Source organism: Schistocerca nitens, chromosome 5 (genome assembly GCF_023898315.1).
Source record: "Schistocerca nitens isolate TAMUIC-IGC-003100 chromosome 5, iqSchNite1.1, whole genome shotgun sequence".
In the NCBI taxonomy this organism is placed as follows: Eukaryota; Metazoa; Arthropoda; class Insecta; order Orthoptera; family Acrididae; genus Schistocerca; species Schistocerca nitens.
In genome coordinates, this window is record NC_064618.1 from 572,502,576 (window position 1) to 572,529,152 (window position 26,577).

At 42.0% G+C, this 26,577-nt stretch overlaps 1 protein-coding gene across 1 annotated transcript in view; it reads left to right on the top strand.

The window, feature by feature from the left end:
- The window catches only part of LOC126259320 (UDP-glycosyltransferase UGT5-like), a 156,904-nt gene extending 131,754 nt beyond the window's left edge, over nucleotides 1–25,150 (top strand). Inside the window, exons 4-5 of the mRNA XM_049955999.1 lie at nucleotides 19,626–19,845; nucleotides 21,473–25,150. Of these exons, the coding sequence (XP_049811956.1) occupies nucleotides 19,626–19,845; nucleotides 21,473–21,773 (521 nt within the window). The 3' untranslated portion in view covers nucleotides 21,774–25,150. The remainder of the gene's footprint in view (nucleotides 1–19,625; nucleotides 19,846–21,472) is intronic.
- The last annotated feature ends 1,427 nt before the right edge of the window (nucleotides 25,151–26,577 follow it).

The following is a 26,577-nucleotide window of genomic DNA, read 5'->3' on the forward strand; positions in this document are numbered from 1 at the left end:
AACCCAGCATTGCCCAAATATTTCTTTGCCAATTTTCTATTAGACACAAAAATAAAAAGTGAACTTCATTTGTAGTGAAGTACTGAAGAAATTAAATTTCCATGAGCTCATGAAAACACTTCTGAAACTAAGAAAAAGTCATACAAAGAAATAGGCATAATGTACAAATGTATAAGTACAGCATACAAATAAGGAAACATGATCCCAGACAATTTCTGTACACTTGGTGCAGGTGCTTCATGTATCTACAATACAATTTTTGCAAACATCTGTATAGTATCATCTCTCCATAGCTAATAGAAAGCTTTGATTTTGTACAACCATTTACACTTAACAGTTGAAAGCTGTCAAAGGTGCAGCCAGGTGTCAGATTTTCTTGAGTTGACTCAGTTGTAGGGGTGTCTCAGTAGTTAATAATGTATTAAACATAATGCCTGTCCCCCCCACATGCACACACATACGCACTCTCATAATATGTATGGATTACTACTATTTAATACATGTAAATATGAAAAAAGTAGAAACAAGCTAATTCGAATGGAAATAATGGGTGTCCTAATATGGGAACATCAGAGAAAACACTAAATATCGACCAATATAAGAACAGGTAAACCATAAAGTAATTATGTTGTTGTGCTTAGTGCCTCTCTAACATTTTCTGTATTTATTGTGGAAAAGAAATGCAGTCAGGGTATGCAAAAGCCCTTTTTAAATTCAAAATTCTTTAGGAGGCCAAGGATAGCATTCCACATACTTCGACCATGTCTCTACCAGTCTTCAGAGGTATGACCACTGCAGAATATGCAACATCTTCTTCAGGTGGCACACCTGAAGGATTTTTCTCAGTTAAGTTCTTATCAGACTCCGAATGACTGGAAGATTGTTACCTCTCTCTCTCTCTCTCTCTCTCTCTCTCTCTCTCTCTCTCTCCAACCCCCCCCCCCTCCCCTCCTCCTTTTTTTCTTTTCATGAACAAAACTTTCGCTTCGGTGTCCCTTGATTCTACAGCAGCGTTTTCTTTGAATTATTTCAAAGGTCATGGAGAATATATTAACTACTCAACAGATTGACTGTGCTAATTTACTATAGCTGATGGCTCTTCATGTGACTTGCTGATTTTTGTACCTGGCTGGATGGCTTTTGGCCTCATCTTTACTCAGTTGTTTGCATCTTGTAGGTCAAACTCCTGGGGTACTGAATAGTCATTGCCTCTTAAGTATACCCCTGTTATTGGGGAAAAGGACATTTATAGCATTTTTTATTTTTCTTGCTCTAAAGTAGACCACTCCAAATAACCTTGTAATTAAAAATGAGATTGCCTAGGTTATTTATTCACAAGGTTTCCATTTCTTGGAGATGACCCATTTTAAAGGGGACCAAGAATTCCACCCAAGAGGCTGCATTTTGTGTGCTGAATGGAGTAATGATGTGGACGTGGACGTGGAGGTGATGTGGATGTGGTTTTCTCTTGCTTTGTGTCCTATGCCTGTAAAGTATTAGCACATCAAGATCACCACCAGATGGTTTCTAAAAATTCATAAAATTGTCAAACCATTTAGTAAAAGTATGAGCTACTAGCGTGACAGGCTGAAGGTATAAGAGATAGTGTGTCCCAATATGCAATACTGTCACATATTAGGATACCCATGGTATCGAAAATCAGGAATTGGCCATCAGTGTTTGAAACCTAGCCTCATAGTAATGCTGCTTGGTTTGAAGGACAATTAATTAGAATGAATGAAAGAGAATTTTGCAAAGAAAATAATCATATTAATATAGATGAAACAGCTACTCAACTTCAAATATTATTGCCCCCACAAGCACATACACTCAAACCTGAAATTAACACTTCCAAAATCAAGGATTCTTGACAATGTTTTATTGTCATGCTCTGTGCCTCAGGTACTGGGAGGACAAAGTTCTGATACTTCCTAACAAAGCTGAGCACTTTATTTAATCAGAATCTAGCTGTCTCATATTAGCAAATTCTTTCGTAATTGTCACCTTTCCTCCAAATGCAAAATCATTTTCAGTAATGATAGTATCATTTGGCTAAATTAAAAAATGTTAAATTAGAAAATGGTCATTTTTCTCAAATTAAATTTTAATTACACCAAGGCAAAGTGTAGTGCATTCAGTCATCTGGATCATGTAGTTCCATAACTGCAGGCCATAAATTTTATGAGTTCTAGTTTTCCTTGACTACTAGGGGGAAACAAACCATAATTTCCGTTGTAAAACCATATTGTATGCTTCTTCTGTCAACTGTAAGGTAGAGCTACCTTGTACCTACTTATCTCTTTTGGACCATTATACATATAAAACCAAATTGTAATAAATTCATCCATGCAGAATTTAAACATTAAAGTGATTGGTGGAACTTGTTATTCCCAGTGTAGTTGTAATTTTACTTACAGAGCGAACTTTGAGCTGCTCATTAAGCATTTATTTTCTCATACTCAGTTTCATCTTAATGATTTTTTTCTGTTAGCTGGTTTCCCATTCTGTCTGCCACTTCCGTGAATAATTTTATGCGTACAGACAAAACTTTTTCTTTGGCAACTCAATTTAGACCTGATTGTGTTTGAAATTTTGTGAGATATTTGACTGATCTAAAATCACTTACTCCCAAAAAGATAAAGTATTATCTTTTATATAAAACAAATGCTCTCAAAATAATTTGGACACATTTTGTTAAAATTTCTTGAATTTTGTGATATAGTTGTTCTTAGCTCCTAAAACGTTATTTCTCTTAAAGAGTACAAAACTATGAACCAATGTTGTACTCATCAAGTCAAGAGAAGCTACCACAGAAAGGCTGTTGGTACAGTCAGTGACAGAATTTGTGAGACCCCTTGCCTCTTCATTACACTGAACAGCCCAGTATTACTGACTGTTGAAACAACACAACATCCAAGGAGATGAAGTGCCACCAATATATTGTCTACAAGCATGAAGTCAAGAAAACTATCAGGGAAATGTCAGTTCTAAATGATGATCCCTCTGGGTCCAGGGGTTAGAATAGGCCCAAGGTATTCCTGCTTGTCATAAGAGGTGACTAAAAGGAGTCTCACATGCTTCGGCCTTTATGTGATGGTCCCATGTAGGTTTTGATCTCCATTCTTCCAATTTGAGAAGGGCACCTTACATGGTGCATCATGTCCATGTACTGAGACCTCTCACATCCTTCATTGATGTGGATCTGCACTTCTGCCCATTCTCCAGCTGTTGGGCAGGGTCAGCCTCCTGGGTGCATTTTCCTCCATCCACTGTGCATTATCGTTTTCTGCGCTGACAGTGCTAATGGACTGTTTTGTACCTGATATCCAGCACAGTAGGCAGTCCATTGTGGTGGGGCTGCCATGTATCCTGTTGCTTGCAGCCCCCTGACCTCACAGGGATTGCACTGCTGATGCCTGCACCGTTAACTCCCCACGTACGCCAAGGAGTAGGTGCCCATCCCCCTGGGGCATCGGGACTCCCAGCAGTAGCCATCCGGGAAGGTGGCTTTTGCTGTGGCTGGGTGGTGTCCATGGAGAGGGACCCTGGTCAGAGTGGGTGGCATCAGGGTGGATGACACATCTCGAAGCTTAGTACATCATCTCTTGCTGGTGGTCACACACCAGCAGTCTCTAAACAATCAAGGTTTAACTTCAATGCTAAGAAATATGACCCCAAATCATTCCCCACCCCTTGGCCATGGGAGGAATGACAGGCTAAGGATGGCAGCGAAGCTTGCTCACACTGGTACCTCGTATGTACGAGAGTTGTTGGGAATCTTTGTCAATGAAACCTCCATTTTTTGTGGAGCATTTAGAGGACAAGTTTGGGGAAGTGGAGGGCTTGTCAACAATTCGGTCAGGGTCGGTCTTGATAAAGACAGCATCCTCTGCCCAGTCATGGGCACTACTCACCTGTGACAACCTGGGGGATATTTCTGTTTCAATAATGTCCCATAAGAGCTTAAATATGGTCCAGGGTATGATATTTCACAGGGATCTTCTTTTGCAGTCTGACGATGAGCTGCGCACCAATTTAGAGCAGCGAGGTGTCCATTTCATCCAGCACATCCACCGGGGTCGGAGGGATAATCAGGTTGCCATTGGTGCCTTCATCTTGGCCTTAGAGGGTGACACATTACCCAAGAAGGTCAAGGTGGTGGATGGTCTACCACTGTGATGTCAAGCCATATATCCCTCCCCTGATTCAGTGCTTTAAGTGCTGGAAGTTCAGACAAATGTCTTCCTGCTGCACTTACAGTGTCACCTGCCAGGACTATGGATGTCCTTCACATCCAAATACTCCCTGTGCCCTGCCTCCGATCTGGGTCAACTGTAGAGAGCACTATTCGCCTTGCTTGCCAGACTGCAGGATTCTCCAGAAAGAAAGAAAAATAGTGGAATACAAGACCCTGGACCAACTGACCTAATGAGTCTAAGAGAAAATATGAGAGGCTGCATCCTGTGCATATGATGTCAACCTATGCCGCCGCTATGACTACGGTTCTACCATTTTCTGTTCTGCCGCGTCACTTGGCTCTCAGAACCGTCAGACTCCATCTGCTCCCTTGATTGTGGGGGGGACACTTCCCTCTCTGTTGCTCCTGCACAACCCACTTCAGGAGCAACCCCCCACCCAACGAAGAAGGAAAAAAAAATTAAACAGGGACATCAGTCCCCACTTCCCAGCCAGAGGAGTGTAAGTCTTCTTCAGTTCCTCTCGCCAGGAAGGGTTCCTTTGGGACACTCCCTTCGCAGGTTCCTACCAGTGGCGAAGCTGACACCTGCCAGTGGCTGAAGCAACTGCAGGTAGCTGGTTGTAGAGCTTCACGGTCCTCCCCAGTCCCTGAGACTGAATCAGTTAAGTCCTCCCAACTGGGTAAACCTAAGGAGCAGCAAGAGAAACCTAAAAAGAAAGAGACCCACAAGAACCAAGGCACTGCAATGGCACCCACACCACTACTACCTATAAGCGCTGTGGCTGAGGATGAAGTGGAGATTCTGGCATCCACGGAGGACCTAGATCTTGCTGGACCCTTGGACACATTAGATATTGATCGCACAGGTACTCATCTGGTGGCAGCAGGTGACCCTGAGGCATAGGCTGCCTCATTGAGTGTTTCATGCCTTCCCAGTCTCACTATCTTGTCATCCTCCAGTGAAATTGCGACAGTTTTTTCCACCACCTAGCTGAGCTATGGCAACTGTTAAGCTTTACATCTGTCTTCTGCATTGCCCTCCAGGAAACCTTGTTCCCGGCAATGCGAACCCCTGCCCCCTGTGGCTACAGTGGATATTACAGGAACCGTAGCAACTATAATACAGTGTCAGATGAGTTTGCGTCTATGATCTGAAGTCAGTATGTAGTGCACCTGTGCCCTTCAATGCCCTCCTGAAGCTATGGCTGTCAGGATAAGGACGACACAGGAACAACTGTCTGCAATGAATATCTTCCTCTAAATCGCGCAGTAGCCCTGAACATATTGGCTGCACTGATTGATCAACTCCCTAAACCTCTACTACTTTTGGGAGATTTTAATGCACGTAACACCTTGTGGAATGGTGCCATGCTTACTGGCTGAGGTATGGAGGTTGTAAATTTACTGTCTCGACTCAACGTCTGCCTCTAAAATACAGGTGCCTCCACACATTTCGGTGTGGCTACCCCCACACATTTCAGTGTGGCATATGGCACATATGTGGCCATTGATCTCTAGGTGTGCAGTCCTAGCCTTCTCCCATCTACCCATTGGAGAGCACATGACAACCTGTGTGGTTGTGACCACTTCTCCATCTTTCTATCACAAGGCAGACTGGGAAGCCTTCACTGTCTTAAGATTGTGGTTTGCATCTGGTCCCTTCATTCTGAACTGGAGTCCTTCCCATTACCACCTCTCCTCAAGGCCCATTCATGTACACCTCCATGGTGTACACCTAAGCCACAGATCCTTCTGGAGATTTTGCATCACCCTAAGGACTCCATTAACCCTGCAGCTCTTCACTACCACTTCCTCTCGATACTCAACATGTACTGGGGCCATGAAGTGGTTTACACAGATGGCTCAATGGCTGATTGTCACATAGGCTTTGCGTATGTTCTTGGAGGACGTATTGAACAGCACTCCTTCCCAGATCGCTGCAGTGTTTTCACAGCAGAGCTGGTGACCGTATCTCATGCTCTTGTGCACATCCACTCATGCCCTGGCGAGTCATTTCTACTGCATACTGACTACTAAAGCAGTGTAAAATTATCGACCAGTGCTACCCTCGAAATCCTTTGGTGGCATCCATTCAAGAGTCCATCTCTGCCCTGGAATGGTCCCATCATTCAGTGTTGTTTGTGTGGATCGCATGACTCTTTTGAATCCCAGGCAATGAAATTGCCAACAGGCTGGACAAACAGGCTATGCGGAAACCGCTTCCGGATATGAGCATCTCGGAAACTGACCTCCGCTCTGTTTTGTGCTGCATGGTTTTTCAGCTTTGGTAGGTGGAATGCATAACAGTATGCACAACAAACTGCATGTCATTAAGAAGACTACAAATGTGTGGAAGTCTTCCCTGTGGTCATCTCACAAGGAATAAAGTTATCCTCTGCCGGGTTCCGCATTGGCCATACGTGGCTAACGCATGGTTACCTCCTGCATCGCAGGGACCCTCCTCAGTATTGGTGTGGCTCACAAATGACGGTTGTGCACCTCTTGCTGGACTGCCCACTTTTAGCTGCTCTGCAGCAGACTTCTAACTTTCCCAGCACCCTACCTTCGGTGTTGGGTGATAATGCCTCAACAGCAGCTTCAGTTTTACATTTTATTCGTGAGGGTGGGTTTTATAATTTGATCTGTTTTAGCACATGTCCATTGTCCCTCTGCACTCTAGTGCTTTTAGGGTGGAGGTTTTAATGTGTTGGAGAGTGGCTGGCTCCTTTTTGTTCTCATGGTCAGCCATCCTTGGTACTCTGCTCTTGTTTTGATCTCTCTGCGATTTTATTGTCCGATTATGTCCAGTTTAGTGTTTGTTTGCCCTTCTGTCATTCTTGTGGTTTTCTCTTTTCTTCCAGTTGTTTTGTATGTCTTGATGGTTTTACTCCAATCCTTGTGGAGTTATTTTAATTGGAACAAGAGATTGATGACCTAGCAGTTTGGTCTGCCCCCCAAACCAACGATCTAAATGATGTGGGAGACTGTATTGCTGCTGATTAATTCATCTCATAAGTTTATCTGCTGTGTTCAATAAACTAACGAAAAAATGCTATTTAGTATGCGCTGTACTAATACAAATGAATTAAAACTTACGATAATGTTACAAAAACACCTTTCTTAAATAAAGGTATCCTAAATTCTCACATATTAGCAAGATAATACTCACTACGAGCTTCACAAAAGTCTGTGTCTGTGTTTAGTCCAGTCACACTAAAGTAGCATTACAGGACTACCATGTAAGTGTGCAAATGTGGCAACAGGGGTAGATACATAACAAAACCAAGTTAATAAATCATTAAGTCAATACAATCAACAGAAGAAAAAAAATCATATATAAAAGTGTGCAATTCAGCAAGTTTTTAATCTTTTCATCTACAGGGTACAGAATCAATCTTGTTTCCATTAAGATTAGAACCAAAAACTACTGCAGGCTTCTGTTCGATGGGCAAACACTTTACAACTAAGCTGGCATACAACTGCTTCAGACAGTGCTCCCTTATTGTATCAGTGATGGCTAAGATGGAGAATTCCCAACGTAAATGGTGAAGTAAGCTGCAGTTTCTATTGGAAGCAAAAAGATGGTTAAATATTTGCCAAATGTATTACATTATGTTGCAAATTCTCCATTAGACTAGTGACAGGCAGAATAAGTTTGCTCAGCCAATGTGTTTCTTGAGCTAGCTGGCACTGAGGAAGTTCCTCATTCAAAGACACAATGTCACCAGCTGCCATGGTATGACCTGGAAACAGAAATATCCAGTAAGGCCAATGAGTTTTATTCGCGTTTCTGTTACAATGACTGTGGTCTAAAGTACAGTCAAGAACAATGTCCAACTGCACCAACTGCAACTTGAACATCCCAAATAAAAAGTAGAGAAAATCAATTTATCAGTTCTCCCAGGATTGCCACAAGTTTCCCCACATGAAATTCCTTGATATTTCCTTGATTTCCAGACAAGTTTTAGCATTTTTCTGTGACAAATTTTGAGATCTCAAGGGTAAGTAAAGAAATAAGTTGACAAAAAAAGTAAGGACTTCTGACTTCCTAAACGTGTGAGCAAAAATCTTCAGTACTAACATCAACATCTTTAGCAAGGAACTGTTTTTATATGGAGAAAGCAAGCCAAATGGTATATGTGTTTGCTTAAGACCACTGATGTTATTTTATTTCAACAAAGTGAAACACATTTGGTGACAAAAACATGCATTTTGTTGGAGTCACAAGACAGATTTAAAATACCTTCACTGCCTTCAGAAATAACCTCAGAAAAAATAGGTGACCGCCAATAAAATGTTGGTTCTACAGTGTTCATTATTGCTGGTTATTATCCACTATGTTACATCAATTAATCTATATCTTTCAAGAAATACACGAGTAGACAGTGTACAAACTGCCAGCGACTGCCACAGTTTTCTTCTATGGTATTATCCATACTTTTTAATGTATAAACTACTTTTTGAAGTGCCAAAATGTACTATAATAAATAAAATGTCTATAAAACGCTACACTGTAACAATGCACTTGCAGTGAGACATTCGCAATTCCTGAAATCTGAAATCCATCATCCATGGCCTCTGGCCTGCCTAGGAGCACCACAGTCCTGGGCCCATGGATAAATCACGAAAATCTGCCCCACACACACACACACACACACACACACACACACACACACACACACACACACACACACAGCCTGTGGGCAGATCAGTGAGACTAGCTCTGACAGGCAGGGCCCGCATGTTAGTGGGAAACTATGTACTTCAGATGGGCAGGCTGGGAAACTGTGGTCTTTACATCAGCAGGCTTGATCCATTAGAGATTGCCACAGAAATGGCCCATGGTTTTGGTCCATTGTGGAAGTCCACTCATGTGAGGATAGGTAGCAACTCACTGTGAAGATGATCGCTGAGCCACAGACAAGCACAGTATATGTACATTACTATGTTCTGCAGAAACGATCAGCATTTGAACCATGTTAGCCTGTGGGTTCAAGGTCAACATCAATATGATGGCACAACAACATCTACCAGTAAAATGTGCCTTCAGCTCTCGTTGCCACTATAAAACCAAAAGTAATGGATCAGTGTGACTTGAGCAGATGTGCAGGATGTCTTGTAGATGTATGCATGAACTGCACAGTCAAATCAGTTAGTTTGAAAGATGGCGCATTATTGGCATGAGAGAATGTGATGCAGCCATCGGGGAAACTGCTGCTCTTGTGGGATGAAGTGTTTTGGTAGTGCAACAGGAGTGTACAGAATGGTTCACAGTGGGCCATAGAAAGTGACAAGATGGGTCAGGTTTCTAACCCCCCCCACCCCCCCCCCCCCCCCCCACCCACCACCACCACCACCAACCACCACCACTGGAGAAGATTGACACCTCATCCGAATGACATTGCAGAGCAGATCTGCACCCTCCTTGGCTCTGGCACAGCTGCAGAACTGTGTAACACATTGTACATTATCAGTGGTGACAGTCCATGCCATTTATTATGGCACGGGTTATGTGTGAATCGTCCACTACTCCGCCTACCTTTGACGAACATGCAGAAACATGCCAGATGGCAGTAGCGTATGGAACAGTCACTGGAAACAGGAATGGCACCAGATGGTGTTTTTGGAAGAATCCACATTGTGTTTGTTTAAAAATGATGGCCTTACTTTGGTTTGGCACAGACAGGGGGGAGTGTCATTAGTGGCTGTATTCACACAGGGCATACAGCAGCAACTCAAGGCCTTATGGTGTGGAGTGCTATTGGGTACAACCACAAATAACCATTGGTGTGTGTCCAAGGCACTGTGACCAGTGTGACATATGTGAATGACATCCTGCGACTCACAGCCATACCCTTCCCACACAACACCCCAGATGCCATTTTTCAGCAAGACAATGCACGACAACATGTTGCTGCATGAAGATGTGCCTTCTTAATGTCAAGACATGCCTTCTTGATGTCACAAGATGTCAGTCTTTTTTTCCTGCCCTGCCAGATGGCAAGACTTGTCACTGATCTAAAATGTGTGGAATATAGTGAAGTGACAGTTGCAGCATTGTGACCCAATGCCAAACACAACAGATGAAATTTCGAACCAGGTGAATGCAACATGGATGGCTATATCACAGGATGGCACTAGAGTCTCATACATGTGAATGGCATCACAGATGGAACAAGTTACACTACTGGCCATTAAAATTGCTACACCAAGAAGAAATGCAGATGATAAATGGGTATTCATTAGACAAATATATTATACTAGTACTCACATGTGATTTCATTTTCACGTAATTTGGGTGCATAGATCCTGAGAAATCAGTACCCAGACCAACCACCTCTGGCCATAATAATGGCCTTGATACGCCTGGGCATCGAGTCAAAAAGAGCTTCGATGATGTGTACAGGTACAGCTGCCCATGCAGCTTCAACACGATACCACAGTTCGTCAATAGTAGTGACTGGTGTATTGTGACAAGCCAGTCACTTGGCCACCATTGACCAGACGTTTTCAATTGGTAAGAGATCTGAGAATGTGCTGGCCAGAGCAGCAGTCGAACATTTTCTGTATCCAGAAAGGCCCATACAGGACATGCAACATGCAGTCGTGCATTATCCTGCTGAAATGTAGGGTTTTCCAGGGATCAAATGAAGGGTAGAGGCACAGGTCATAACACATCTAAAATGTAACCTCCACTGTTCAAAGTACTGTCAATGCAAACAAGAGGTGACAGAGATGTGTAACCAATGGCATCCCATACCATCATGCCGGGTGATATGCCAGTATGGCGATGACGAATACACACTTCCAATGTGCATTCACCACGATGTCACCAAACATGAATGCAACCATCATGATCAGAACATGGATTCATCCAAAAAAATGACGTTTTGCCATCCGTGCACCCAGATTCGTCGTTGAGTACACCATCGCAGGCGCTCCTGTCTGTGATGCAGCGTCAAAGGTAACCATAGCCATGGTTACCGAGCTGGTTACCGAGCTGATAGTCCATGCTGCTGCAAACTTCATCGAACTGTTCGTGCAGATGGTTCTTGTCTTGCAAAAGTCCCCGTCTGTTGACTCAGGGATCAAGACGTGGCTGCACGATCCGTTAATCATGCAGATAAGATGCCTGTCATCTCGACTGCTAGTGATAAGAGGCCGTTGGGACCCAGAATGGTGTTCTGTATTACCCTCCTGAACCCACCGATTCCATTTTCTGTTAAGTCATTGGATCTCAACCAACGCAAGCAGCAATGTCGCGGTACGATAAACTGCAATCGCAATAGGCTACAATCCAACCTTCATCAAAGTTGGAAACATGATGGTACGCATTTCTCCTGCTTACATGAGGAATCAAAACATTTCACCTGGCAATGCTGGTCAACTGCTGTTTGTGTATGAGAAACCGGTTGGAAACTTTCCTCATGTCAGCACATTGTAGGTGTTGCCATCGGTGCCAACCTTGTGTGAATGCTCTGAAAAGCCAATCATTTGCATGTCACAGCATCTTCTTTCTGTTGGTTAAATTTTGCATCTGTAGCACATCTTCATGGTGTAGCAATTTTCATGGCCTGTAGTATACAATGGCCCATGGCAGACCCTGTGCCGCCTAGGTGACAGGACACCTGCTGAACCGAGGTTACTGAAATGCTAATCATATCTGCAAAACATACTAATGTAGATGTCCTGTGAATATGAACATCCTATCTCTAGTAATTCAAGGTGTTAAGTTTTTTCTGAACATAAGTGTATGTACGCTGTTTGATCAAAAGTACCTGGACACCCCGAAAAAATATACATTTTTCATGTTAGGTGCATTGTGCTGCCACTTACTGCCAGGTACTCCATATCAGCAACCTCAGTAGTCATTGCCACTTGTCATATGTCTGTACACGAGATTCCCACACTCCTAAACAACCATAGGTCCACTGTTTCCTATGTAATAGTGAAATGGAAATGAGAAAGGACACGTACAGCGCAGAGTCTGACCTGAATCCTAAAGAACACCTTTGGGATGTTTTGGAACGCTGACTTCATGCCAGACCTCACCGACAGACATAGATACCTCTCCTCAGTGCTGCACTCCATGAAGAATGGGCTGCCATTCCCCAAGAAACTTTTCAGCACCTGATTGAACGTATGTCTGTGAGAGTGGAAGATGTCATCAAAGCTAAGGATGGGCCAACACCATATTGAATTCCAGCATTACTAATGGAGCACCCCACGAACTTTTCAGTCATTTTCTGCCAGGTGTCTGGATATTTTCATCACATAGTGTATGTCTGCCCTATGGCATAAGTAAAAAAAAAAAAAAAAAAAAAAAAAAAAAAAAACAAACTTCAAGACTTCAAGGGAACATGATGAACATTACTGCAGTGTATTGATTTATGGAACAGTGCACAATGTCGTGTCAGAACAAGACTTTATGGAGAACTCTGACTCAAATTAAAGTGATAAAGAGAAATACTGGTCAAATATAGGAAACTAAAGGGGAGTGAAGGAGGGAACAGTTACTGAGAAAAAAAATTCAGAGATCGAAGAAATTAATGTAAATTAAGGCCAGATGGGTGGTGAGAACCAAGGACTTGTTGCAACACCTGTTCCCAACTGTGGAGCTCTAAGAAGATGAAGATGGTATCTTGGGGGCAGAATCTGGATCATGTTGTAGAGCATGTTCTGCAACAGGATAATGTCTTGTCGGTATACACCCTCTGGCTATGTCCATTCATCATAACAAGAGTTTACATAAAAGCTGGTACACAATGTGTCATTTCACAAGGTAGGAGCCATAGAGTAGGGAACTGGGTGCAGGAGTAGTGTAGGGACTGACAAGGATATCGTAGAAATTGGGAGGGTGACGAAAAGCTATTCTAGTTGTGGTGGGCAAAATGTCACAGATGGACCTCATTGCAGGACATGATTTTAAGAAGCTGATTTATACATAATACTGAGTAACAAGTGGTGTACTCCTAAGTTATTTTTGGAGGAATCTTCACTATCAAGATTGGACACAATGGCCAAGGAAATCTGCTTTTGAACTAGGCTGGTGGGGTAATTACATCCAGTGAAGGCTGAGGTGAGAATGATGCTGTTCTGCTGTAAAGTGTCTGCATCTGAGCAAATATGTTTGCCTCAAATGCCAAGGTTGTTTGGGAGGGAAACTTTGAAATGGGAAAGATGGCAAATGTCAATGTAAGTACTGTTCTTAACAGGTTTAATGTGCAAAGTATGTAGCTTACCCTCGGTGAGGATGAGGTCAACATAAAGGAAAGTGCAGAGCATTTAGAATAGGACCATATGAAATTTATTTGGGAGAATGTATTTAGAGATTCTAAGAATTTCAACAGATCAACCTCATCACGAGTCCATATGGCAAAGATGTCATGAATGTATCTAAGCCAAACTAGAGGCTAAAGGCTTATAGATCCCAGGAAAGCCCCCTCCCAGTGACTCAGGAAAAGGGTGGCTTAGGAAGGAGCCATTCTGGTTCCCATGGCCACATGCCTGAACTGTTTGTATGTCTGCCCTTCGAAGGTGAAGTAGTTGTTGGTAAGCATAACGTTGATTAATGGACATTATAGGGTTGGAATCAGGTGGGTGCTGATTGAAGAAATGTTCAGCAGCAAACATACTACATACAATTTGGGATGCTGGTACAAATGGAGGTTGCATCAGTGGTGATAAGCAAGGTGTGTGGTGGGAGTGGTGCACGTTGTGAATGATCTAAAAATTGGCTGGTGTCTTTAATATAAGAGGGAAGTCTTTATACAATAGGTTGCAGGTGTTGGTCAAGTACAGCAGATATACATTCAGTGGGTGCTTTGAAGCCAGCAACTTTGGGACGGCCAGGATGATTCAGTTTGTGGATCTTAGGAAGAAGGCAAAAGGTGGGGGTTTGTGATTTGAGTGTGATAAGACTTTCTATGGATTGAGGTGTACATTCTTGTGAGGTGCCTGAGATCTTAAGGAGAGACTCTAGGTCAGTTTGTATTGTAGGAATGGGATCATGTTGGCAGATATTGAATGTAGAGATGTCAGGCTGCTGGCAAAGATCCTCACTTACAGGGTGTTTCAAAAATGACTGGTATATTTGAAACGGCAATAAAAACTAAACGAGCAGCGATAGAAATACACTGTTTGTTGCAATATGCTTGGGACAACAGTACATTTTCAGGTGGACAAACTTTCGAAATTACAGTAGTTACAATCTTCAACAACAGATGGCGCTGCAAGTGATGTGAAAGATATAGAAGACAACGCAGTCTGTGGGTGCGCCATTCTGTACGTCGTCTTTCTGCTGTAAGCGTGTGCTGTTCACAACGTGCAAGTGTGCTGTAGACAACATGGTTTATTCCTTAGAACAGAGGATTTTTCTGGTGTTGGAATTCCACTGCCTAGAACACAGTGTTGTTGCAACAAGACAAAGTTTTCAATGGAGGTTTAATGTAACCAAAGGACCGAAAAGCGATACAATAAAGGATCTGTTTGAAAAATTTCAACGGGCTGGGAATGTGACGGATGAACGTGCTGGAAAGGTAGGGCGACCGCGTATGGCAACCACAGAGGGCAACGCGCAGCTAGTGCAGCAGGTGATCCAACAGCGGCCTCAGGTTTCCGTTCGCCATGTTGCAGCTGCGGTCCAAATGACGCCAATGTCCACGTATCGTCTCATGCACCAGAGTTTACACCTCTATCCATACAAAATTCAAACGCGGCAACCCCTCAGCGCCGCTACCATTGCTGCACGAGAGACATTCGCTCATGATATAGTGCACAGGATTGATGACGGTGATATGCATGTGGGCAGCATTTGGTTTACTGACGAAGCTTATTTTTACCTGGACGGCTTCGTCAATAAACAGAACTGGAACATATGGGGAACCGAAAAGCCCCATGTTGCAGTCCCATCACCCCTGCATCCTCAAAAAGTACTGGTCTGGGCCGCCATTTCTTCCAAAGGAATCATTGGCCCATTTTTCAGATCCGAAACGATTACTGCATCACGCTATCTGGACATTCTTCGTGAATTTGTGGCGGTACAAACTGCCTTAGACGACACTGCGAACGCCTCATGGTTTATGCAAGATGGTGCCCGGCCACATCGCACGGCCGACGTCTTTAATTTCCTGAATGAATATTTTGATGATCGTGCGATTGCTTTGGGCTATCTGAAACATACAGGAGGCAGCGTGGATTGGCCTACCTATTCGCCAGACATGAACCACTGTGACTTCTTTCTGTGGGGACACTTGAAAGACCAGGTGTACCGCCAGAATCCAGAAACAATTGAACAGCTGAAGCAGTACATCTCATCTGCATGTGAAGCCATTCCGCCAGACACGTTGTCAAAGGTTTCGGGTAATTTCATTCAGAGACTATGCCATATTATTGCTACGCATGGTGGATATGTGGAAAATATCGTACTATAGAGTTTCCCAGACCGCAGCGCCATCTGTTGTTGAAAATTGTAACTACTGTAATTTCGAAAGTTTGTCTGCCTGAAAATGTACTGTTGTCCCAAGCATATTGCAACAAACGGTGTATTTCTATTGCTGCTCGTTTAGTTTTTATTGCCGTTTCAAATATACCGGTCATTTTTGAAACACCCTGTACATACTCCCATCAGTCAAGTACCACAGTGGTAGATCCCTTGTCAACCAGGAAGATAATGAGGTAGTCAGTTTTTAGGGAATGAAGAGCCTAGAGTTCTGCAGAGGACTTGTTAGGGTCATTTTGCAGGGACCTGATGAAGGGCTGTGAAGTAGTGCTAAATGTTAGGAATTCCTGGAAGGATTGTAAGGTAGCGGTGGTGGATAAAGTCAGGATCGTGGTCAGCACTGTTCAAGGCAGGGTTCAATATCAGGTTTACTGCTCAAAATGTTTTGGGATTGGGTTTGCAAAGTGATATTTCCAGTTGACATTACATGTGAAGGAAAGTAGGTCCTTCACCAAAGAAGCATGGTTACATTGAAGTTTAGGGATGAATATGAGACCCTTAGATAATAAAGAAATTCAAAATGGGACAGTGCCTTAGATGAGTGGCTGAGAACACTGCACTGTCATGACTGGTTCTTTCGATTATGAGAAGGTTGGTTAAGCTCGATTTGTAGGACAGGAGTGGTGGTTGTTGGTGTGGTTGTTCTAGAGAGCTGGAGAGAGATGGGAAGGGAAACAACACTGTTGCGGTAGTTAGGAGAAGGTAGGATAGCTTTTTGAGGTCAAGTCTAGCCTATTGTTGCAATCTGAAGTTCAGCTGGGGTTTTATACCACCCAAGGAAATATGAGGGGCAGATAACTGCTGGATTTTGTAGGAGGATAGTAGTCTGGTGGAGTGGAAATGACAGAAGAGGCATGTAGGTCACATTAGCTGGTTAAGTGGTACAGATGGCTGTATGGAAACTATAAAAGAAAGTGGTATAGAGTAGGATTACATCCAGAAATAGGGACTTTCAGTGTTAGGCCTTTGGGGGGTAACTCCCAGTGGCAATCAGGTTTCAAGCAACAGAATGTGGAACCTTAGTTTTCCTTCAGTCTCAGCATTTCTTCGGAGTATCTGTTCCTTCCTTCACATCACTTTAGTTTTCTATATCTTTTATTTTCTGATCTATTTTTCCCCACACCCCCATATCTACCACATACAATTTACTTAGCATTTTGACCTTATTAAATTGTGCACAATGTTTTGTCAGTAATCTGTCTTGTTTATTACCACATCTTTCACGTTTAAGCTCTCAGGTTTTTAAATCTCATGTGAAGCAGTCCTAAATAATCAGTCTTCCTTCTCATCCCATCCGGTAAGTCTCCCCTGACCTGGGATTTTGTGCAGCTTTCCTGAATGCTCCCAATTTCCTAAACCTCACCAATCTCTTTCCTTCACCACTCTTCCTTCCTCTTCATATTTTCTGTTAAGAGGATGACCCACTGGCTCTGAAAGCTTGCATATTTCCGTACCTCTGTATATATTTTCTCCTGCTGCTGCTTGGTGAATAGATTTTTTTATCCATCCAATTACATTATGTTCTCAAAAACTGGTTATTTTGGTTGATATATAGAAAACAATTAGAAATATGAAGTAAAGAAATCCAGGCACAAGTTAAAGGCAAAAGGGAGCTACAATGATATAGATGAATTATGGGAACATTGAAAAACATGGAGTATAAGTACAAATCAGCAATAGTAAATAAAGTTAAAAGAACCAAAAATGAATTGGAAATCATGTACTGGGTGGTCCATTAATAGTGACCGGGCCAAATATCTCACGAAATAAGCATCAAATGAAAAAGCTACAGAGAACAAAGCTCATCTAGCTTGAAGGGGGAAACCAGATGGCGTTGTGGTTAGCCCGCTAGATGGTGGTGCCATAGGTCAAACGGATATAAACTGCATTTTTTTTTAAAATAGGAACCCCCATTTTTTATTACATATTCATGTAGTACGTAAAGAAATATGAATGTCTTAGTTGGACCACTTTTTTCGCTTTGTGAGAGATGACACTGTAATAGTCACAAATGTATAAGTACATTGTATCACCCAACAATCCGCCAGTGCGGATGGTATTTGCTTCCTGATAAATTACCTGTGTTAAAATGGACTGTTTACCAATTGCAGAAAAGGTTGATATAGTGTTGATGTATGGCTATTGTGATCAAAATGCCCAACGAGCATATGCTATGTATGCTGCTCGATATCCTGGACGACATCATCAAAGTGTCCGGACTGTTCACTGGATAGTTACTTTATTTAAGGAAACAGGAAGTGTTCAGCCACACGTGAAATGTCAACCATGACCTGCAACAAATGATTATGCCCAAGTAGGTGTTTTAGCTGCTGTCGCGGCTAATCCGCACATCAGTAGCGGACCAAATTGCACGAGAATTGGGAATCTCAAAAACGTCGGTGTTGAGAATGCTACATAAACACCGATTGCACCTGTACCATATTTATATGCACCAGGAATTGCATGGCAACGACTTTGAATGTCGTGTACAGTTCTGCCACTGGGCACAAGAGAAATTAGGGGATGATGACAGATTTTTTGCACTCGTTCTATTTAGCGACGAAGCATTATTCACCAACAGCGGTAATGTAAACAGGCGCAATATGCAGTATTGGGCAATGGAAAATCCATGATGGCTGTGATAAGTGGAACATCAGCAACCTTGGCGGGTTAATGTATGGTGCGGCATTATGGGAGGAAGGATAATTGGTTCCCATTTTATCGATGGCAATCTAAATAGTGCAGTCTATGCTGATTTCCTATGTAATGTTCTACTGATGTTACTACAAGATGTTTCACTGCATGACAGAATGGCGATGTACTTCAAACATGATGGATGTCCGGCACATAGCTCACGTGTGGTTGCAGCGGTATTGAATAGCATATTTCATGACAGGTGGATTGGTCGTCGAAGCACCATACCATGGCCTGCACGTTCACTGGATCTGATGTATCCAGATTTCTTTCTGTGGGGAAAGTTGAAGGATATTTGCTATGGTGATCCACCGGGACTGCCCGACAACATGCATCGGCGCATTGTCAGTGCATGTGCGAACATTACGGAAGGCAAACTACTCGCTGTTGAGAGGAATGTTGTTACACATATTGCCAAATGCATTGAGGTTGACAGACATCATTTCGAGTATTTATTGCATTAATGTGGTATTTACAGGTAATCACACTGAAACAGCATGCGGTCTCGGAAATAAGTTCACAAAGGTACATGTATCACATTGGAACAACTGAAATAAAATGTTCAAACATACCTAAGTTCTGTATTTTAATTTAAAAAACCTACCTGTTTCCAACTGTTCATCTAGAATTGTGAGCCATATATTTGTGACTATTACAGTGCCATCTATCACAAATTTTTGAAATTGGGCAGTTCTTTTATAGAATAACGTTGATCTCCTGCTCCTCTGTGATCCATATCACCTAGTGGCGCATGAAATTATTATTTGCTTTGAAACACCAAGCAGTGAAGTTCTTTTTATCATCATTATTGCTTTTTGTATACTGTTATATAGAAAAGACATAGAGCAGTGGAGGCTCTATACATGTGATTAGAGGCTTGTGTGCTTATACAGAGAAAACCTAGTACTTGAGTGCGAACGCGCACGTGCACACAGTGAGGATTTGCCATCCTACTGTTGTCTCGATTGTCTTAATTCAACTTTTATCATTTGAAGAACTGCAAGAAAACTGAATATGCAGAGCAGAGTATGTGTTACTATCCATATTTTAGTCAAGGAAAAAAATTTGATATGTCTGCAGAAAGTTGCAACTTTGAAGTGCTGAAAATTTATTATTATGCATAAAGCACTTTAAATTCATTTTCTTAACTTTTGCATATGGTGCACTGTGTGTGTGTATATGAGACTTAAACTGATGACTAAGTATCATTTGAATTTCCATTTTGGTCTGTAGGTCATCCAAATGTAAGAGTATTTATGACACATGGAGGCTTGATGGGTACTATGGAAGCTATATACAATGGTGTTCCCATGCTAGCAATGCCTCTATTTGGAGATCAGCCAAATAATGTTGCAGCCTGTGTGAAACGAGGAGCGAGTGTGGTAGTGCCCTACCGAAACATTACAAAGGAATCACTGCTGACAGCCCTGAAAACTCTGTTGAATGACCCTGGGTGTGTATAAACAATTAAATGCTCTCAGTATTACTGTTTAACATGCTTTTTCTGTTAATTGTTTAAGCATAATTTTGTAATTTATGTTAATATCACACATTTAGTATATATCAACTTTTCTCTTGAGAAGAAGAATCATAACTACTCTGTACATTTTCCCTCCAGTTTGTGTAGTTAAGATACATTTTATTACTGCAGACTAAATTACGTGAAAATATGTCAGATAATGTTGTTAAAGCTGCACAATATTTCAATGAGAGATAGCTGCTTGCCACCTACAAGTGATTACTAATGTGCTGCTGTTGTGGCTCACCAATACATCTAGTGGTTCACTAGAAAAGTGCAAGCACCAAGTGTGGGGCTATAATACCATTGTAGATGAATTGTAGATAATACCTAGACCCCTCTGCTGGAGAAATGAGCCACAGACCTCACATGGATGGAGAACTCAAAAGGATGTTTTTTCTACCTGTGTTTGTGGCGTGTCCTTTAAGCTCAGCAACCTATTCAAGAAACAAAGTGTGTCTTCTGCTCCCCAGTGCTAGTGGAAACCATGCAAGGTTCTGTAATAGACAATCTAGGTTTAAGGAGACCAGGAATAAATAAAATCCTATGCCAATGTGGTAAATCATATATTGGCTAGACGTGTCACACTGTTAAAGATAGCTGCAGTGAACACACACATCACACCAGATTAGATCAGCCAGAAAAATCTGCTGTTGCTGAATACTGTCTTGATGTGGGACATAGCATGAACTATGGAGAGACAAAGATCCTGTGTCTGTGTCTGTCTCTGCATACTGGGAGTCCATTACTAAAGAAGTGGTCACAATACATATAACTAATGACGTGATGAACAGACACATGGGATTCCAACTTAACAAAGCTTGGGAACCAGCCTTGGTGATAACTAAGGCACTTGTCAGCCACAGATGAGAGAAACCAATGGCTGAACACAGACAGTGAATCAAAGCCAGGACACTTAAGCAAAGTGCCAACACACTGCATACTTGCACGCTGGGTCTGCAACTTGCAGCCCCATTTTTTCCACATTGCAAATGAGAAAACTATGGCCCGTTTCTCTGCCAGGGGGCTATGGATGTTGACATCATCAATGATTTGTGTCCAATGATTATACAGCTCCCACCCCACATCTTGGTGCCTGCACCTTTCTAGCGAGCCAGCTATTTGTTACTAAGCACCTGATGATGACCAACAGCTGTCTTTGAAATATTGTGCGGCTTTGACAACATAATCTAACATTATCTGATGTGATGCCCATGAACTACTAAACAAGTTAATATGTCAGGGAAAGTCTCAAACAGCATAAGATTATACTCTTTCAAATATTTGTTGTGAAACAAATACTAACAAAGAGAGAGAGGGGCTGGCCAGTACTTACCTCAGCTCAATACAGCCGATAGATACACAAAAAACGGAACCGAAAATTTACGTTCTATCTATCGGCTGTACTGAGCTGAGGTAAGTACTGGCCAGCCCCTCTATCTCTTTGTTAGTATTTGTTTCACATCTTTATATGAGATTTTCCATTAATCATTCAAATATTTGTTGTATTATACGAAATACCTGTTACAGTATTTTACATGAGATTGTTCTCTTTCCACAGATATAAAGAGCGGGCAATGAAACTGTCTCGAGCATTTAAAGATACACCAATGACACCTCTGGATACTGCAGTGTTCTGGTCGGAATATGTCATACGGCACAACGGTGCACCCTACCTGCGTTCAGCTGCAGTTGATCTACCCCGTTACCAGTACCTACTGCTTGATGTAACAGCACTTTTGCTACTTGGTACTGTTCTGTCTCTTGTTATACTTGTATTCTGTACACGCATTGTTAGGCACAGTTTTCAAAAACCACAGACAGAAAGCAAAACAAAAGGTAAAAAGAAGAAAGATCAGTAGATCTACAGTTTTGGTGGTGATCATTGATGTAATGACACTTACACGCACACACTACAGTTTATCAGTTTTATTTTGACCATGTTTACCAACCACTTTTCAGAATTACTATCAGAGACATCTCTGCAGAGTGACAAATTGGCCCCTAACCATGTCGTTTTATTTTAGCTGATGCTATGACCAAGCCTTCAACCACCAAATGGTCAGCAGTCTTAAATAACTTTGGCATCTAGTCCTGTGATACGTTTAGTTTCCCAGCATACCTGAATTATAAGATGCCCCGTAGGTGGCCATATGCAGTGTATTTTGGAGACTGTTTGGCTCCCTTGAAGAATTTTCCTCCAAAAAAAAAAAAAATAAAATAAAATAAAATAAAAAAAAATAAAAAAAAATGGTTTGAAGCACAGCCTATATGCTGATTAATCAATTTTGTGGGCTTCACTACAACTCTGCACTTCATTGGAAAAAGCACTATATTTTATTAAGAGATCCATTTTAGAAAAAAGAAAAAATGCCGTTGGTGTAACTCCTGAAAATTTGTACTATCAGATGCTGAGAACATGAATGATTGTGAAACCATCTACCAATTCACCAAAACATGATGATAATCCTTTCTATACTACATTCATAAATATTGCATAACTATATCTCATGATAAAAGTATGAGACTACATCAGTCATGATAAGAATGTAGCCAGAAGGATATATTGTGTGTCTTGCCTGGATAACTCATGAGTAAAAACATTGCATGCAGAAGAAATGGTTTTGGGTTACAGACCTGGTCTGGCACACAGTTTTAATCAGCAAGAAAGTTTCAGAACAGTGCACACTCCACTGTAGAGTGAAAGATTGAGTCTGGACAAAGCCAGAAATGTATAGTAAAGTAGCACCAAAATGATGGTATGGCATTGATAAATTCAAAAGATGATGAACTAAATGGAATTAGTTAACATTCTATTATAATACTTTTTTATTACCAGTGGAGAGTCAACTGCAATATACAGTAGTTTGAAATTACATATTTGCTCATATTCACAATAAATTAGGACATCATTTGCACTGAACGACTCTATGTGCCTTGAACACTGAAACCAGTCAATAAACGTTCAAGGATAATATTATCATCAACATATGTTTACAATTTCTTCAAATTACACTGAGTTTTCTGAAAATATGAAGTACAGATATCTTCAGCTGCCTTATCCTCCTCAGTGCTGAGCTTACATTTTGTGAATGAAAAGTTTATATTGATGATCAGTGCATACTCAGAGGACCCAATATTAAACACTCACAGAGGATGAGAACAATGCCACAGGAGTGTGAAGGTAGAGGTCATTGTCAAATGTAGTCCCAATGCTACAATGAAAAAATATATCACTGTATTGTGCTGCAATAAACAGTCACTTATTCAACAGTGTAGTTGAAGAGTAAAGGAGACCAATCTCCAAATAGAAGTGTTGAGTCATCGACAGGCACAAACAAAAGAGAGAGAAACCTTGTTAGCTTTTGGAAGCATGGAGGGAGGGAGAGGCAGTAGACAAGAAGAGGGGTTGGCAGCAGGCAGGAAAAAGAGTTGGTAGGTAGTGGCTTGGAGAGAGGCAGCTGGTTTTGTGGCAAGGAATGTAGGAGGGAGAGGTGGTAGATCCAAGGACTAGGCATGTGATGCACAGTTGTCAGGGCTGGTGGGGAGCATTCATGTTGGTGATACGGAGACATGAATTGGGAGAAGGTGGTTGGAGGAATGAATGGGAAGCTGTTGGATGGAGAATGTGGATACAGTAGGGTAACAGTGATTGAGGCCAGAAGGGTTACTGGACTGCAGGATGTGTCCCAAGGATAACTACCATATGCATACTTCAGAAAAGCTGGTGATTAAGGGAAGGATCCAATTGGCCACCACCAGGTTTTCTGAATCACATGGCTGGGAGTTATCCTTGCAACACATTGTTTGCTCCAGTAAACCTCCTGGCCTCTTTCTCCATTAACCCATAGTCCCCATACATTTCACTCTCCATTTTCCCCTTCATTTCTCCTATCAGAACCTCTCAATTCAAGTCTCCATGTCACCTCCATCATGTGCCGCTCACCAGCAGCTACAGCACATGGCCAGCCTATGCACTTGCCACCTTTCCCTCCCACATTCCTTGTGTGTGTGTGTGTGTGTGTGTGTGTGTGTGTGTGTGTGTGTTCACCAGAAAGGATCAGTTCAGAGTTCAAAGATCCATCAGGTTTTCTTTCTCTTTTGTGTGCACCTGCCAGAAAATCAATGCTTTTGTTATTCTGTGAGCAGTCTCCATTACTCCTAAATTATTTACGTTCTTTTGCCAGAACTTCCCTCCTGCATTTATTCAATGGAATAGGTTTTATTACTATATTAGAGCACATGCAGAACACATTCAGGCTCAAAATTACTAAACGTGAACAATAATTACCTTTATTTCTCAAAGACATTCTGACACTGCAGTAAGCAGCTTTTTTTCTGCTGATGCTGCCACCTAATGGAAACATTTATAAACAAAAATCAGTGATCCACTGAAAGCATGTGGTGTAACCATTATGCAACAATCATGCACAGTGAATTTAGTCTATTCCCAGAGATATAAAAAGAAAATTTATATGTAGCACATATCATAAGGATGGAGGAGGCTGAAATGCAATGATGATTCACTAGAAGACAACACACATGAAGATAGAAAACCAATACTTATGCAGTATTAAAAAAATTTAACATGACTTTTATAGTCAGCAGGAGGAGAAGGAAGGAAAAAGAAAAACAGAATGGCATCATCAACTGCTACATTGCAAAATGTCAGTAAATATGCTGAATTAAGAGCCCAAAATCATAGAAAATATTACTTGAAAGAGGTGTTACTATTAAGAATGTCTGTGATAATTTGATATTTTTAGTCAAATGAGCCTAAAGGAAAAAGTTGTCATCTGTTGTACAAATGTGAAATAGTTAGGATGTATTGCGGGTTAAGCAATACAATAAAAGCCCATGCACTTCAGCACTTGTATGAGTTACCTTGCAGAGAACTATAGAAATAATGCATGCACTGCCAGATGTATAATTTTCTTCTTATACACACCGTATATGAGGAAAATAAAAAATACATTAACCATATATAATTTTATTAATTTTCTAAATTGTTTCAAAACAACACTATTTTCTTTTTTGAAATCCAAAGAGATGAAGACTTAGGAGATTACTACAGACTTTTGCATTAATGTAATGCTGCTGTGATATATGCAAACATATTGTACAAAATAACAACGTGCTTCATGTATTTTTCATGTTCCTACTTCACTGAAATGATATTTTTAAATTGTGGTGTAACTTTGCTTACAGTGTTTCAAGTAAAAAAAATACATTTTTCAGATTCTTGTTTTTCAGTACTTAATTTCTGAATTTATAGACATAAAAAACACTAATGAATTCCATTTGTGTGTGATTTACATATCTGCTTATACATTTAGGAGCAGAACACAATCAACTAGTGCAGAACTTGTACATATGTGGGGGCTATTCAGATAGTAAGGTCTGATGGTCGCGACATTGAAACCACTGTGAAAATCAAAAGCATTTTATTTGCAACAGTTTGCTTCACCTTCCAGCTATTTCTCTAAATAGTAACTGCTTTGACTTAGACATTTGGCATAACATTGTTCAAACTTTCCAGTACCCTTGTCATAGAAGGCAGTCACATGTGCTTTTCACCAGTTCTCTACACTGGTCTACAGCTCACTGTGTGTGTGTGTGTGTGTGTGTGTGTGTGTGTGTGTGTGTGTGTGTGTGCGCGCGCCAAAGTACTGTCTTCATGGCCAGTAGTTCATATGAGCATAGCTGAAACTCAGCCACTTACAGGTTGTATTGTGGGTGATCAAACACTTCCCATCAAGAACACTGCAGGAGCATCTCCATGTACAGGACTACTCTGAAATTCGCATTTAAGTGCCTCACAGGGCATTCATCGAACCAGCTGTCACTCTCAAACAGTGCCCAGAAAAAAGACGACCTATATCTTTCTGTGTGAGCTCTGATTTCCCTTACTTTATGATGATGATCATTACTCCCTATATAGGTTGGTGGTAACAAAATATTTTCACATTTGGAGGAGAAAGTTGGTGATTAAAATTTTCTGAGAAAATCCTGTGTGTAGTAACACTGTTCACGTTTACGTCGCACTTCACTTAGCGTAGACCGGGACTGTGTCCTAGGCATGCCCGATGTTGACTGACTGGGCACGGCCCGTGCTGCTGGAGTTGTTGTTCTTGTTGTTACGCCGGCAGAGGTCGCGTCCGAATTCTCGCGTGCCCTCTGGTGGACGGGACTCTACTTGCGGCAACTACCGCCCGTGATGCGCCGTGCCAATGTGCGCCTCCCGCGATCTTTCTGGTGGCTACTACACTCCTCCTCCTTCGGGGGGTGAAGCCACTGTGATCCACTGCGTCGGAAGGTGGAGTGTCGGGCAGGAGCGATGACCTCCACATCCATTTGATGGCCGGAGTCGAGGGGATCTGCCAACCTTCGAGCTGGAACCTTCGAATACGGCTGGAAGTGACCCACACGAAGAGGCCCCCGTCGTCCCACAACCGGAGCTCGGGACAGAACGGGTGACAAGCTGTCGAACTCCGGATCCCGTTCCACCTCTGGAGGGGCAAGACCCAGTGGTGGGGACGAAGGGGAAGGGACAACCACAGGTGAACTAGCCCCCTGACAAACCGAACCTGCTAGGGGGGGCAGCTCTCGCTGGAGCATCTCGAATAATGGCGATGCCGGTGCTGGAGCTACTGGAGGCTGCCAAGG